Here is a 16,946-nt window from a genome sequence, read left to right on the forward strand (position 1 = left end):
TTGTTCACTTACAGTCGGCACTCAGGTATACCCTTAATAATATAATTAGTTTGCAAACAATATTTTTTCGTCAGTATAATTCTTTTCCCCTAAATATGCAGTATCAAATTTATCTAGCATTGAATTTGACTAACAATTTTTTCCTGTACATTCCTTAGTTGAAAGTATGTGCCAATTTGCCTCTTTCTCAATTTCCTATACGTTCTCGCAAGTCCATGCCCAATTTTTCCGTTTACGGTGTAAACTATTCTCATGCCTTCGCAGTCCGTGAGTTCTTATACCCATTAGTGAAAATTCAATCAAAATCAGTTCCATAGTTTTATTTTTACAAAGATTCACAGATGTTTGTTATATTAGTATAGATTCTATGGACAATTATTAGGTTCATCTCATAATGAGAAGGTCCCAATTAAAAAAATCATAATAACTCGAGATAAATTCATCCTATCTCGAAAAAGAGCTTGCACTGTTAATTTTGTCTTGTCCTAAGAATTCATAAAAATGCCAAACATTTTGTTTAAAAACGAAACTCCCCCATTATACTTAACGATCATGTTGGTTTTAAATATTTTTTGCGAAAAATGTTATTGAAAATAACAAACATAAATTTCTTGGCCGTATTTTCCTCATCAAGCAGTCTGTAAAAGGAGAAAGAAAGTGTCAAAACTTGTTACACGGTAATTATCATTGCAACCGTAGATAATCGATTAGTCGAAATCAGTGACAGGAGAAAAAGAAAGCATTACTTGAACCCCGTTATATTACAAAGTAATCGACTTCTATTGCCATTCCCTGAGCCTTCGGAAGTCGTACTCATATCTTATTGCGCAATAAGATTCCCTACTTTCATTCACATGTCACTATGATCCACGAACTACGGATAAGTTAAGATTTTTTTATATACAAATCTACAATTTTTTGTAGTCTGTAAGAAAAGCTTCTGATGAAAAGTTAATTTTCAAGTTCTTGGAGGGGGATTTATTATAATCACGCCGAAAATAAAAAGTTAAATTTTGATTCGATCTCCGTGTTTCAAGACCTGCATAAACACCTCCAATCATTTTCAGATAGGCATCTAACCGCGTGATGAATCAGTTTTTGGTCAACGGTATGTTAAGAATATACATTAAGGGATTTTAATGATTTTGGCCTCAATCGACGTGGTTTACTCAACGTACATACATTCAGCAGTTTTCGAGTTATTTAAATATTTAAATGTAAAAAAGTAACGTTCCCCTCACCATTCGTTTGATTCGCATATATAAGTAAGGTAAGGTTTTGAAATTTTGAAAAGCTTTGTTTCTTATATTCAACATTACATCATTCTGTCGCGGAGTCATATTCAATGCTACAAAGAAGAAAACAATCGGAACTTGATCGAGCATCGGGAATTAATCCTATAACCAATTCTCTGCTAAACGTCTGCCTACGAACACACGCACATTGTTGCAAACGTCTGCATCACGCAGAGATACGTACATAGGATACGCACTTCACGCCACACGCTTTCCCACGAAATCGCTCTTTTACCCTCCGCCTCCTTCCTTCAGTCCCGATGACCTGACCCTTCCTCTCCGAGCCTCTACGCCCCTCACACAATGATATACAGGGTGTCTCGTAACTTATCGCTTATATAGTAAGCCCGCGGCGTTGTGTGTGAAAAATGAGGCTTGTATAGTATAAATGAAATTTGTTTATCCGTGTATTGAGGAAACTATGATGGGATGGAGATCGCTGTGCAATTTATTCATTTGAGGCATAGATTTATATTTCCTTACTTTGCACTGATACGAAATTTCGAATTTGGCGGTTCTTTTGGTCGCTGGTTATAAATTTAAACTCAAAATCTGGAAAAATAAAAAGGCGGATCTAGCATACTCGATAATTATACGATTAGAAGTTATTTAAGGTACTTCGGTACTCGGGGGTATTTCAGAATGTTGATTACGGATCTGAAGTGAAAATTGGGGAATTCGACACGGTAGATTCAATATGGCCGTTGATGATGCAAAAACTTATTTGATTTGGATGAAATCTGGTAAACGAAGATTCTCGAGAATCCTAATTACGATTCTGAACTCATTGTCAAACTTCAGAAATTAAGAATGCTGGATCCAATGTGGCTGATGATAATCCAAGAAGTTATTTAATTTGAACGAAACTTTTTGTACCCAGGATGTTCAGAACGATGATAACGAATTAGAACTAAAAATTTGATAATCGACAATGGCAAATTGAATATGGCCCACAAAAATGCAAGAAATTGCTTGATTAGGACAAATCTTGTGACTCGGTGGTTTTCGAGCACATCGATAACGAATCTAAAATTCAATTTCAGAATTTCAAAACGTCCGAGTCCCCGGATTCGCCGTTTTATATTTTTGAATTTCAACTACAGATTCAGGCAATTAGCGTTGTCAAAAACTCCGGGGAACCAATCTCAGTCCAAGTAAAGTAATTGTTTGCATTCTCATCGGTCAGTCCGGATACTCCATTGTCAGTTCGAAAATTCTTGCTGGTTACGAATTCGTAACCAGCAACGACACAAACGAACATTTTTTCGCATCACAGCTTCGTCGATACATACCCTGCAGAGAAATTTCGCTCACGCTTCGCCGTCTTTGTTTCCTATTACACTGTGCAGCGTTCGGATGCAGCTACGCGCAACGCGACACACACGCACGCATCTCCATGGTTCAGGATCGAGTTCCCCACCACCGTTCGGCGCCCCTGAAACCCTCCACGTCTTGGCGGCAGCTAGTCGTGTGGCGCGATAGACGCCCGCACACGACATACGCTCGCCGCCACGCGACCGGTGCACACGTCGCACTGCACACGCCGCACGGGCCGTTTGAAAATCGCGCACGGCCGTCGCGACGGCGATCTTTTTACTCGTTACGTCACAGAGGAAGGAAATGCGAACTTATCTCTAGGCGCCGGCGAGGTGCAGCCAATCTTCGACGATTCGAATGCGATTTTTGCGAATTGACGCTACTTTGAGAAAAGATTAATTGAACACCGTTGAAGACAATTTGAAGAAGCAAACGAAAAAAAAAAAATAAATAAATAAATCAGAGGCGAACATTTACTCGTTTCTCTTACACGTGGCTTGTGGATTGACGAATAATCAGAAACATTTGTCCCGCGAATTGTGAAGTGAAGTGCGTCGAACATTATAAATCATCGTAAATAAATGCAAATGATATTTTCGCGGGATAATTACATCGTCGTTGTGAACGTTTGCAGAGTTTTACAACAGTGAAATTTTCAGAACAAGACACGTGACAAACGTTACGAGTGTGTATATTCTACAAAAATAAAAAAAATTTTTTTAAGAAATAAACAGACAACTTTCTAATAAATAGAAATTTTTCGTCGCTACCAGTGGTCGGATTTACATATTTTATCGGTAAATAATTTGTCATGTTTCGCCGAGGGTCAGCCACAGTTATCCGCATCTCCGGATTATAATTGGAAAAAAAAAGAGAAATACAAAATTAAAAAAAAAAAACCCCGGAACAAAAATGATGCGATAATTTCTTTTCAAACCCGAGTTATACAACTACTACAGGAACTAATCGTTCAAAATAGACCTTCCGCCTACTGGAGAACATGCGAGGGGACCAATAAGCTGTGCGCTTAAACATTGTGCATAAACACTGGGATTTCAGGTCATGTCTTACGTCAATATTACTATTTATCGAGATGACGTGAAAGGTTGAGTAACATATGGTATAAAATTTGCACGTCCTTGTGATATTTTTTTGGAAAGTGACAACGGACATTCGGTAACCGCGAGATATAATGTGGCGCGTAGTTGTACCGCGATCTGACGAGAACAGCACCCTGCTATCCTCTGACATAACGGCCGGTGCCGTCGCCCCGGGTCACCTGCCGTCACTGTCGGGCCCATCGGGGCCTCACCACTGGGGCTATCCGCCGCCCCCGCATCCCTCCTACCAACCTCAACACCCGGATGTACGTCACCATCACGAGATGCGGCACGACATGCAGAGGCCGGAACTCCGCCACCCCGCCGACATCAGGCACGAGATGAGGCACGATAATATAGCCGGGATGAGGCCGGACCTCACGGAGTTAAGACCCAGTCACGAACTGCCCGAATTGAAGAACGACATCACCGAGTTGAGGGCACAGGACAACCAGCAGCAGCAACAGCAGCAATTGTCACAGTCAAGGGGGATGAAACGGACCATGAGCGATTCGGACTGCGACGATGTCTTCTCCGAGGAGAGTGGGAAAGAACCGTGAGTTTGATCTATCCTTACGTTCGCGTGATTATGGTGACTTCGCGTGATTATGGTGAAAAAAGAAGAAAAATTAAAAAAATCAGATAGAAACACCGAACAATCAAGTCGTATTTTTTCATTTTCATCAAAAATTATAATTGCAGACGTGAGAAGCAATTGAGTTTGACTGATTTGGCGATATATGCGTAGATGTTGTACTTTATGAATGGGTGACGTCAAATCGTTGCAGTTTTGAATCTGCTGTATATTCGTCAATCTTTGCTTGGTTGAAAAAAACAAAAAATATCACCATGCTATTTTTGATTTTTCCGCTTTATAAGCACAGAAAATTTATTCGTACAAAAACCCGACCGTGAGGGAGGAGGTTTCAGACCGTTGCAAGTAAACGGGATGACGAAATTCTCGACGAAAAAGAATATTTGTAGATTAGTTTTAGTAAGAACATATAAGTTGATGTTATATACGTTTCGTTAATTTTAGTAAGTTCGTTCGGGAGTAAAATCCAATGTTCAACTTATTTTTCCGCAGTTGAAGAATTATGTACATATACAGCTCCCTATGGATAAGCATGCGAGCAGTTCTTTTAAATTTTTCCAGTAATTCTGCCGGATATTCTGAAGCTAATGTTTTGAAAAGAGTAAGGTTCGTTCGAGAAAAATCTCTAGGATTGTTATTTGTGCTATCGATAGTGAAAACGAATGACAGAATCTGAGCAAATTCGATGTAAACTAAGTATGAACAATTGCAAGAAAGGTTTTATAATCGAAATGTGGAGAATATGATGAAAAAAATAACTTTGTTGTTTCTGACACGATTCTAACGTTTTGGGCTTATTTAGTTCGTTACGGAGATCTGCAGATTAGCTGGCGAAAATTCCACAAATACTCATCTCCAGAGTTGATACAGATAGATTTTTGTCAGTACTATACAAAAAGATGTTCGTCGGCAAATCGATTTGCGCGTTATAAATATACTATAATGTACGAAATACAGCCTATTCGTGAAGTTCAAGATCATAATCTGAATTTATCAAAGTAATAAGAACGGCATCAGGGGCTTAAAAATTAATGGTTAATGTAAAAATATCGATACGAATCATTCAAAATAGACATAGAATTTGCGTTATGATTCAAATTTCAAAACTCGATTCAAAATTAATCTTAATATTTGCCGTCGCTTATCACATCACGCCTGATTGTTCAAACTAATGAAAGTAAATAAGATATCGGAGAATACTCAAACTTTATTCTCTGGTCTAACACGTGTTATAATACAGATTTTAGATAATTTAGAGAAGTTGAAATGGAAATTCTCGTCTCAAATGCTGTAGTAGTTAGAACAAGGAGTTCCCAAAAAATCGTCGGAGTTTCTTCGATATAGCCTGTGGAATCTGACAAACAAATATATACCCTTATCGTAGGCTTGGGATAATTTCGAGTTTATTTAATTATCAATCAAATTTTTCTTCTGATTTTTGTACAGGTGTAACTCGCCAGGTGGTGATTCCTGTCAGCACGCTTCGCGCAAACGAAGACGAGGAATGATTGAGAAAAAAAGACGTGACAGGATAAACGCTTCCCTCGGAGAATTGCGAAGATTGGTACCAGCTGCCGCCAGGGATCCTCACAGTGGAAAATTAGAAAAAGCTGAAATACTTCAACTCACCGTCGAACATCTACGTACCTTGAGAAATAAAGGTCAGTTTTTGAAATATTTTAGCGGTCATAAAAATCGTCAGCCTTCATCCTGCGTGAACTGCAAAACGTAATTATGAAAGTTGTGGAGTAGAAAGTGTGGATGGAATGACAAAACTTAGGTGTAGTTATAATCATGTTACATGATGTCGCTGGAAAGAATCTTTCAAATCGAAGCTGCACGTATTTAAGCGTTTTCTGATTGTTTCTGATTGTTTATTCTAATTAGAATACTTGATGAGTTGAGATTGAAGATTCATAAGCTACGATAAAAGTGCCATAGAAAAAAAAAAGACTGAAAACGTTGACAAGAGCTTAGTTATCGCCCTTTCATTTCATGTTGCTTTTAAATTGTGTTAAATCTACTAGGGTCTTTTAATTTCACTCCATGATGATTAAAATGTTGTTGTAAAAGTTATTGGTTACAAATTGACCAAAACGGTATTTTTTTTGTTGATGCTAGTAAATTTGACATTGTTATTATTTAATCGAAATCAACATCATTGCGAACTTAAAAAATTGAATATTTCCCAAAGTGATGAGAAAAAAATTTTCGTGGGGCTGTAGAGATGAGTCGCTTCAACGAAATAAGCGCCATCTTGATACAAAATCCGACGAATCTATTTAGGAAAATCTTAATCGTAGGTTGCGAATATGTGAATTTGGCAAATCTTCAATCTGTAACAATCTCGTGATGAAATAAGAGCAATAATTGATTCTTGATTCAATGAACTCCTTGAGTGCTCTCATTAAGGTCCGATCAGTGAAATCAAATGCGCCTGAAGTTTCAATCGATCAACGTAGATCGAGAATAATTTCAATAATCAATGAACATCTACCCGTACAATAGTTAGTCGATAACTTGACAATTTGGCAAACTTAAATATTGTTATCGCGTAGGTTTCATTCATTCATCCAAAATTTACCATCGAATCTCAGTATTAGCAGTAACGATCTGGTTTTCGATCAAACTCAAAATTCAACTAAAAAAAAAAAAGGAGAACGTGTAAATGAAAATAAACAACGATTCGCAGAATGGTCGCGGTTATAGGCGAAGGTGTGATAGCTTTTCCGGCGGTTTGCCCAGACCGGAAGACACCTGTTGACCGCCCGCCTCTCGCCGAGAATTTCAACTGTAACTGTAACTCGGCAACCGTGAAGCCCATCTGTTGTTCAGAGATTTCTTTTTCCGTATTACTTGGTTCTGGGAACCAAAATCCGTGAGCGTCGGTATTCGAAAAGCGATAATATGTGTTCAGCGGACTTGTTCCTGCAGAATTTGCCGCAGAAAAACTTTCTAAAACATGCATGATTTACAGATCGGTCGGAGAAACTTCTTGGATTTTAATGCCGATTCTTTGTAAAAATTTGCATGTGTTTCCAATGAAGACCGCAAAATTTTGTACAAGATTTTGAGATGATTTTCGAATAATCGTTCAAAAGTGCCTTCATTAGTTTTTCTTATATTGTATGTAAAGACATTTATCGTGAAGCATTAGAAAAATGTTGCAAAATCTCGCAAGAATTATCTTCCGTGAGATAATGATGACCCGCGGGAAAAAAATGCGCCAGCATTTTGCTAATAAAATACGAAGATAGTTTCTTGGATAAAATCAATCGACGTAGAGTAAAAATCGAACGAATTTACGAGTTTGAAGCGATTTGAAATGTAGTATCGATATCTAGCTCTTGTTTCCGATTCCAGTACTTTCCACTTTTGTATTTTCAAAGAGATCTTTGTAGCTTGCGAATACATTATTCCAATAAATCCTCAACATTTTTGGCTCACCAGCCTCCTAAAATCGCGGGAAAGTATAATAATTTTGAATTATAATAATCTATGCAATATCGATGCGTGAGCACACGGTACTCGTCCCCATTCACAATCGCTCCCAGCACTTGGTACTAACCGAGCGCAGAAAGCAGGTGCTAGGACTCGGCTTGTGAGATCCTGTGGGAAGCACGGAAGTCAAAAACTCTTCCTAGAGAAGTTCCCACGGTGGAGGGTGCGGGGTACAGCTTGCCCCTCTCTCAGTCCGACATTCGCAGGCACGGCCCGTTTGTATACGTACGTATGTATGCATGCGTGTGTTTGTACACGCACGTAGGAAAGAGCCATCCACTGTGCGATGCGTTTGGTAGGGAGCAGATGCGATCCCCGTGTGGGAAACCAGCCCTGTATAATAGCGATTCTACTCCGTATAGTATTTACGGATATGGGACTAACCACCATCGAGGGATGGCCAATTGGTATTTAATAAAACATTGCCAATACAATAATCACCACTTATGCTGATTATAATTAGAACGATAGTTGCGTTGGAGTCACGAATCGACCCAAGATTTTATCAATTACATTTCTTCTCTAATTTCACTGATTCGTGATTATATTTTTTTTCAACCAGTAAGAAGGACGATTTTCGTGTATTTTATGCAAGGGGGTGTATAAGCGTACCTGTATTAGAGGCAGGCTGAAAACGTGGGTGAATTTTGAGAAGTTACACGCCGACGACCAATCATCCCGTTCAATTCGGGTATATTTTATTCGAAAGTATGTAGATCAAGTTTGGCTTATACATTTTTTTTATATTAGAATTCAGTGATAAGAAGCAATTTTTATTGATAGTAACGTCACCGTTTCGCTCGATGACATGTCTTACCGTGCTCGCAATACCTCAAAAAGGGCTAAACTGATTTACTTGGATGTTTATCGATTTTGCCAAGCCTCTTGTTACCTTGTTACCAGAGGAGTGATTTTGTAACAAAAATTCGAAAATTCTCATTTTATTTTCAAATATTCCGATCTCAATATTATCTTGTAGATTTTAATATATATACATAATTTAAATCGGATCATTACGAAAATGATGTGGTTCCGTACCAATACCATCTACACAAGTAAATAGGAAAATATCATTCAAAGTTTATCTTTTATTAGAAAGTGGATACGTTTCGCAAGAAAACAAAACGGGACCATCACGATGGAGAAATGTTTATTCACTTTGTCAAATATAAAAACATAATTTTTTCGAATTTCTTTTAAATTTCTAACTCAAGATGGCAAAAAACATGTGTCAACTGTTTTCAATATCTCATTTCATTTCCGAGTTACATTCATTTGACAAATTGAAATAGGTACTTTCAGAAAGTGCACAACTCCAGGACAAGATAAAAATTTCAAAAAACATCACGAATGCTGCTTTCGATTGTTGGAACGAAACGAAAAACTAAAAAAATTGAAGCTTTTAAACTTTACCTCAAAATCCCATCGTGCGCAACTCGCAACTTCAGGTAATCAGATTACAAGCATGCACCGCTTTAACCCTACGCAATATCGCCAGCCTGACACCAACGATAAAGCAGGTCATCGGGGGTCACGGTGGGTCACGTAGGGTGGATTCGGCTTTTCACCATAACGCATAACATTAGCTGACTTAACATTGCCCGAGTATCGAACCGCACCAAGCACGAAGGGTTTGGCAGTATAATTCCCACGCTACCTGCCGCTACGCTGTATAATTCCTGCCTAGGGCTAACAATAAGACGCATTATCATGTCCCAGCTAATACCAGCTTCATTCACTGCTCTACGCACTGAACCCACCGGTTTATACGCGGCTGTATACATTCTCGTCAATCGTATTCTTATACGTACAAGACAGATTTATTATACAGATCATTTCGCAAAATTAGTAATTTGAAAAAACGTATTATTTTGTTCAGAACTGACACCTGTCACATAATGCGCAATGCGCATGCGAGCGACATGAATTTTTTTACACATTTGGAAATATGGAAGGTACATTAAAGCAGTTGTAAGTGGATATTTGTTATACGTGGGAAACGTGAAGTTGAAATTCTTAACGGTGCATTTTCGAGAAGAATCGATATTTTGTCAAAAATTCAGTTAATAATCGCATCTAACGCTTACAGATATTTTGGAAAATGAAATCCTTTAAGGGGGTATTCTAGTGTAGAAATTTGAAAAAATCGATTTTTTTTTTTTTATATTTTCAAAGCTTAACCTTTCAAGAATGTGTCCTTAAAAGGACAAGTCAAAATTTCAATTATTTTCAGAGATATAGCTATTTTAGTGACACGTCTTCAATACTGGCTCGGCTGGAACGAATTTTACTCGAAACTTTAAACGCGTTTTTCTCAAAACTACATTTTTCAAAACGGTTGACATGATATCTCAAGTTCTATTGAACCGATTTACTTGAAATTTGGTGAGAATCTTCTCAATACATGTCTCTATCGCACGAACTATTATTATAACGAAATAATAATTTTTACTATTTTTAAAAAATTCAGAAACGTCCAAAAAAGTCAAAAAAAACGTATTATTTTTTCGGACAGCCGTAATTTGGCAAAAAAAAATTTTTTTTAGACTTTTTTTTAGTTAGTACGATAGCTGCATTTATGTAGATTAATAATCTTTTTTTTTTTTTTTTTCTGATTTTGAAAATGCTTGCAATCGTGACAACATTGGCGCGCCATTTTTTTTGTACCCCCCACTTCAACAACTCATAGCACTTTCAATTTTGTATTTTTTGACTTGTTTTTTTTTTTTTTGTAATCGTGAAATAATAATAAACGCCTGATAAAAAAATGGATAGTAAAAATATTTTTTGTTTTTTGTTTATAGCACTTCAAAAAACACCTCAAATTCATGCCTCTACACTAGAATACCCCCTTAATATCACTACAAATTATGTCACCAAAGGTGATGAAAAATCAAAATAAAAAATAGCGATATTCTATTTAATTCAGTATTTCGTTGTGTTAATGCTTTTAAGTTCAACTTCATTGGGAAACCGCGTAGACGGCATGTTGGAATGGAGCGAGGCTACAAATGACCTTCACTGCATTTAAGAGTCAATAACCACTAATCATTATACCCGTTTTTCTTTTTTGCTGCACATGTACTCGCGCGTACGAGTGATTTTTGCTGGTCAAATTCATGAAAGTGGAAATTGCATTAAACAAAATTTTGAAGAAATGAAATTATTCCTCCAGTAAAAATGTTTGGTTCGACGTTCGACAATTCAGGCTCGCATTACCGATAAAAATGTGGTTTTCAAGATATTCGCCAGACGAATTGGAACTTATTGTGAGCTGCAAAATCAAGTTGACCACTGTTGGACACACTTATCACATTATTTCTGCCCCGAACTGGTTTTGTAAGCTCCTGAGATATCAAATGTTAATTCGTGCTAAACAAAACGACAGCTACAGCGCTTCTGAACTTCATATTCAACTAAATTGTAATATCCAAGAGTTCAGCCTACAAAAACGACTAGTGGGTACCTTTATACATGATGTATTGCAAATAGCAGCGGGTATGGTTGGCTGATAAATAATGACCGTGAAACTCGGCTTCGGAACCCCGCTTTGAATCATTTTCTTACCTTTAAGCAGCTGTTCCTTAAAAAAGAAACCGAAAACGAGATAACCTTAGGATATTTTTTTCTTCTTTGTGCCGCAGGACCGGAAGGATACGACAGCACCAAGTTGGCAATGGACTACCACGCTGTCGGTTGGGGCGAATGCGCTGCCGAAGTTGGACGATACTTGGTCACCATGGAAGGCCTCGACGAGAGAGATCCGCTGCGTCTGAGACTGCTGTCTCACCTTCAAAGTTTCCACAGAGAACACCCGCCGACCACCACCGCCGTGCTGCCTTCCGGATCCTCCGTCAGTTCCGCCACTACAACCGGAAGCTACGAGCCGTCGAGCTCTTCCTCCGTCGGGATGCCCGCAGCACCTGGAAGCATGCCGCCGCTTCTTGGCAGCGGCGCTCTTGGCTGGGGTCAGTATCCTGGACAGTACGTCCAACAGCAGCATGGAAAACCGTATCGACCTTGGGGCGCGGAGTTGGCCTACTGAAGTCAAATAGGTTATCCCCCGAGTGGATAATGCAAGCCAAGCAATTCATCGATTCTGAGACGTTTATGTAACGTTGCAAGACTGATCGGTTTTAGCCGTTGCACCAATCGAGACGACGATGTTTTATAGTTCACTTTGACGGCATGGTAGGATATTTTCTTGGACAGTGCGACGAGAAACACTCTCAATCGGGAAATTGAACCACATAGACTCACCGAGAGGAAACTGGGAAATTTTACTGGCTGCGCGTGCGCGGAATAATTCGACTCTATTGGTCGGCGAGGTCGCACCGCGGTAATATTTTCGTCTGCAAGGCAGGGGAGCCAACTTACTCGAAATGGGGTATGCGATGTAAAACTCTCTCGCGTCAAGAGGCGAATTGAAATTATGTTGTTGCGATGACTCATAGCAGTCATCGATCGTCAGCCAGTTAACAGTAATAAAAAGTTTGCCGAGCCTTCTCGATGAATTATTCAAGATCTGCTGGATATAAAAAAATTCGCATTACCTACATAGCCTCAACAAACTGTATTTGAAAGCTGAAGCTTGACGTGGTCAACCTGCGTAAAAATTCGGACGCGCAATCAGCCAAGTTTCACCGTTTTCTTTCGGTATGCCGAGGCTTGCGCAACAAAAACGACTATACGTATTTTCGTTACACGGAAATTGAGCTCATACCGCCGAATTAATTAACAAATTGAAGGTTGGCAATGGTTTGTTGGTTTTGATTGACTTCTAATAACAAATGACAGCATTGTCCGTGAGGATTCACCATGATTTAGAGGGGCTACGTTTTTTTTTTTTTTTTGATAACTTTTTGTTAGCCTGGACAAAGGTAAGTTGTTCCTGAAAAAATTTTACTTTTGTTTGATGTGAAAACTGCGTATGAGAACTAATATTTGGGAGAAAATCGAGTGTTCGAAAATATTTTACTCCGAAGTAGAAAGGAAGCTGTAAGTGCGGCCATCTTTTGTTTTCCATTCAAACTCATAAAATAAATCTGTCCGTGTTCATGAATACGTGTGGTTAAAAACAGTGAAACTTAGAATTATCATCTCGATGGAACGGCATAAAACACTTGGCTCATTGTCAGTTAATCCCTTTCAACCTAGTTTCTTTTGCCTTTGAATTAATTGTAAGTATAATACTTTAATACAATATATCAAATAAAAAAGTACGCATCTCAATATGCGCTGTATCGATGAAATTCAAGCCAGACGATCCAATTGTACAAATGTGAAACCCAACCGAACTAAAGTGCCATGAATCTTGTGTAAAGTATAAGCTAAAAACTTTTCAATAATTCTTTTTGCGCCTGTCATTTCTTTTGTCAGAAACTCCGCTAACTGTTTGTTTACGTCATGAATGACCCGCTAGTGATGAGAGTTTGTTCGAAGTTTCCGAGCATTTTTATATCGTGCTGCTGCGAGTGAGAATCTAGTCTGATTCGCGATTCGTGAGCAGATAGTCAATCAAATGAAATACGTATGAAAATAACTTTGATATAAAGCGAGAGCAGTTTGCTTAGTTTTACGAGGTGCGTGTACTTATTTATTATTATTATTATTAAAATATGTATATGTAAATATATGCGAGAACTGTAATTGCGATTAACCGCGAAACAGCCGCCTGCAACTCATAAGCTGCCAATATATTTCTATGGTATATGTGGGTTGTACAAAAACTCAGGAAACCAATTGCATCGAAACGACCGTAAATCCCTAAACCCATACTCTATAAGTGATAAAATGATAGTCATACGAGTACCTTATTTGAAATGTAAAAAAAAGTATTTATTTATACCAGTCTAGTTGTAATACAATAATGTATAGAATATTCTTTTAAGGAACTGTACAGTGTAAATGCCCGAACAACTAATCAACCAATTAAATTAAGTATGTATTATAATTTATAGATATCACATGCGGCTCAATTGCAACACAAAAATTTATTAGAATGTAGAAATTATTTCTGAATTCGAAATTTTATACATGCGCATCTGTTTCCTGACAAAATGAAAAATGAACTAATCAATAGTTTTCCTTCAACATTTTCGACAGTTTTGACCGAGTGTAATTGGAAAAGTATGACAGATGTAAACACAGCACAATGTGATACTAATCGAACAAATATCAATTCCAAATGTATACGCGTGAAAAATGCCTTAATATTTTATACTTGTGCGATGTTTTAATAAAGCACCATTTTCTACGAAACATATAATTGTTTATGATCCTTTGTACATTATTCGCTTTTGCGGCCTTAATGAGAAAATATAGTATAAATTACTATTATTTTTGATTACTTTGGATCATTTTTATTGCTATTTTTTTTTTTTTTGCAACTGCAGCGGTAATGTGATGTTGGTGTGATAATAAATTTTACTAGCATTGCCAATGGGTGGAAAACATTTCCAAAAGTACAATTTTCAGATCCTGTAGGTGAACGACCGAGCTGTATTTGTGCACCCATCTTAGTTCGTCAGAAAACCTGTTTCAGTCTCATTATCCGACCTTTCAGAGGGGGTTAAAAATCAGCTATGCATGATTGAAGAAAAATGTCATTCTGCTTACTGCGCACAACGTGACGAAACCGGTACTAATTACCAGTGGGTAAGGACTAGATGTCTACAATATAACTAGTCAGTCATCGATTCTGCGCTTTCTGTACAATTCACGCCGACAGTAGCGTCCGAGTCATATTCATGTGATTTTCAAAAACTGAAAATATCCGGCCACGTGTCGGCATTCTCGGCTGCGCAGCCAGTCAATACACAATTTGCATATAGAGCTCATTAGTCGTTGGCAGCTGCACTATACGCGCTTGCGTTTCTGTTCGCCACAATTTTTTCTTCTTTTTATTCTACATTTCAAACTAACAATAAGTTTACACTCACCAATCTCTGCGAGGTTCGTTGTTTGCATTTTTCGAAGGTTGACAAACCGAAGATGATGCGATAATTGTGTATACAGACATTTCTGTACGAAAAAACGAGAAAACTCTGCTAGTGAGGTTGATTCGCCAGAAAGTCGATAATTTTTTATTACCTTTGTTACAAGATGGGCATATATGGCGACTAGTTGTTGAATTATTGTATTCGTAAGCTACGAAGATATATTTAACCCTTAGCCTGCACACTTTTCCAGCGTAACATGCCTGGTATACGGGAACGTCTCACACCCTAACCACTGAAGTGCATATAACGAGTAAGCTGGTTACTTTAATTCGCAAAAATTACCACAGAGTATTCAAACTGTTGTTTAAAGGATAATACAGGTTATACCGGGTGTCCCATTTTAATCTTACATCTAAATTATCTCGAAAAATATTGCTCTGATCAAATTTTGTTTGAAACAAAAGTTTTAGAGTTCAAAGCGGGACGTTCAAAAAAAATTTTGTTGAAGGTCCCAAATTTACAATAGCGACGCTACGATGGCTGACATGGTTTTTTTTAAGGGAAACCTAACTTTTTTTTATGACAAAACAATGCATTGCATTGAAACTAACAACTTTTGTAAGAAACATTTTTCGATTCAGATTGTGGTTTTCATGTTGGAACTCCATTTTTGACTATTTAGCGCTGTCCGGAAGGTACCATACAAAACCCAAACAAACCCAAAAAAACCCAAACAAACCTAAACAAAAGTGTTCATGCATCTGTGTGTGCGTGTCTGAGGTTGCACGATTGTGGGCAGGTTTGTTTGGGTTTTGTATGGTACCTTCCGGACAGCGCTAAATAGTCAAAAATGGAGTTCCAACATGAAAACCAGAATCTGAATCGAAAAATGTTTCTTTCAAAAGTTGTTAGTTTCAATGCAATGCATTGTTTTGTCATAAAAAAAGTTAGGTTTCCCTTAAAAAAACCATGTCAGCCATCGTAGCGTCGCTATTGTAAATTTGGGACCTTCAACAAAATTTTTTTTGAACGTCCCGCTTTGAACTCTGAAACTTTTGTTTCAAACAAAATTTGATCAGAGCAATATTTTTCGAGATAATTTAGATGTAAGATTAAAATGGGACACCCGGTATATGGGCAGATTCATTACTTTTCGCCGAAAAGTTGCGGGGGTGGGTCTCCGATTTGGGCGCCTTTTTTTTTTGTCGAAAGCAGGTTAGAAAAAAAGGTGATCCTGAAAATTTGAGCTCGATGCACCCTGATCCGACCGCTGGAGAATTTTTTGAAATTTGAAAAAAGTCGATTCTCAGTCATTTTCAAATATTTATATCTCAGCTTCTATATATGACGCAGAGATTCCGACCAAATAGCATCCTTCTCTGTCAAGCTTATATTTTCAAAAAAAAAAAAAAAAATAGTTCAAACTCATATCCGGCTTAGCTGAGAGCTCCCAACTGGACTGCTATTTTAATAAAATTTTCATTTAGCTGGCTCATTTTGCCCCCTACTCTACAATCGAATTTCGAGTAAGTATTAATTAAGTGCGTAAAATTATCGAAACTTATAATAAACCACAAAAAATGTCATATTAGATCGAAAATTTGACATTTTTACAATTTCATAAATCGGAAACCAGTTCTAAGCCAAACTTGAAATTTTCAGGGTTGCTTAGGGATGCAATGAAGCATAATTCGTGAAAATTTCCAAGGATTTCTAATCGATGTAAAAATGTTCTAGCTATTCAAAAACAGCGTTTTTTCACAAATCGACCTACTTTGTGTGGCGACATCTCAGTGAAATGGAAGCTATCAAGCAAAAATAGGGCAGACATCATCAGAATATACCTTAACGAAAAATATAAGCCGTCAACCATGCTTCGATTTCCAAATATGTAGATTTGTGAGTCTTTTGAAAATAAGGAAAATTTTATTAAAATAGCAGTCCAGTTGGGAGCTCCCAGCTAAGCCGGATATGGGTTTGAACTAACTATTATTTTCTTGAAAATATAAGGTTGACAAAGAAGGACGCCATTTGGTTGGAATCTCTGAGTCATATAGAAGCTGGGATATAAATTTTTGAAAATTACTGAAAAATAGACTTTTTTCAAGTTTTTAATAATCCCCTAGTGGCCGAATTTGGGCGCATCGAGCTCAAATATTCAGGATCACCTTTTTTCTAACCTGCCATCGACAAAAAA

General features: G+C 37.8%; 1 protein-coding gene across 1 annotated transcript; it reads left to right on the top strand.

Moving 5' to 3' along the window:
- The first annotated feature begins 1,794 nt into the window (after positions 1 to 1,794).
- LOC124306081 (hairy/enhancer-of-split related with YRPW motif protein-like) lies at positions 1,795 to 14,047 on the top strand. Its single transcript, XM_046766239.1, has 3 exons — positions 1,795 to 4,268; positions 5,754 to 5,968; positions 11,453 to 14,047. Exons 1-3 carry the CDS (start codon positions 3,805 to 3,807, stop codon positions 11,851 to 11,853), a joined length of 1,080 nt encoding a protein of 359 aa, XP_046622195.1. The 5' UTR covers positions 1,795 to 3,804; the 3' UTR covers positions 11,854 to 14,047.
- Positions 14,048 to 16,946: the final 2,899 nt, after the last annotated feature.

This window comes from Neodiprion virginianus, chromosome 5 (assembly GCF_021901495.1).
Source record: "Neodiprion virginianus isolate iyNeoVirg1 chromosome 5, iyNeoVirg1.1, whole genome shotgun sequence".
NCBI lineage: Eukaryota > Metazoa > Arthropoda > Insecta > Hymenoptera > Diprionidae > Neodiprion > Neodiprion virginianus.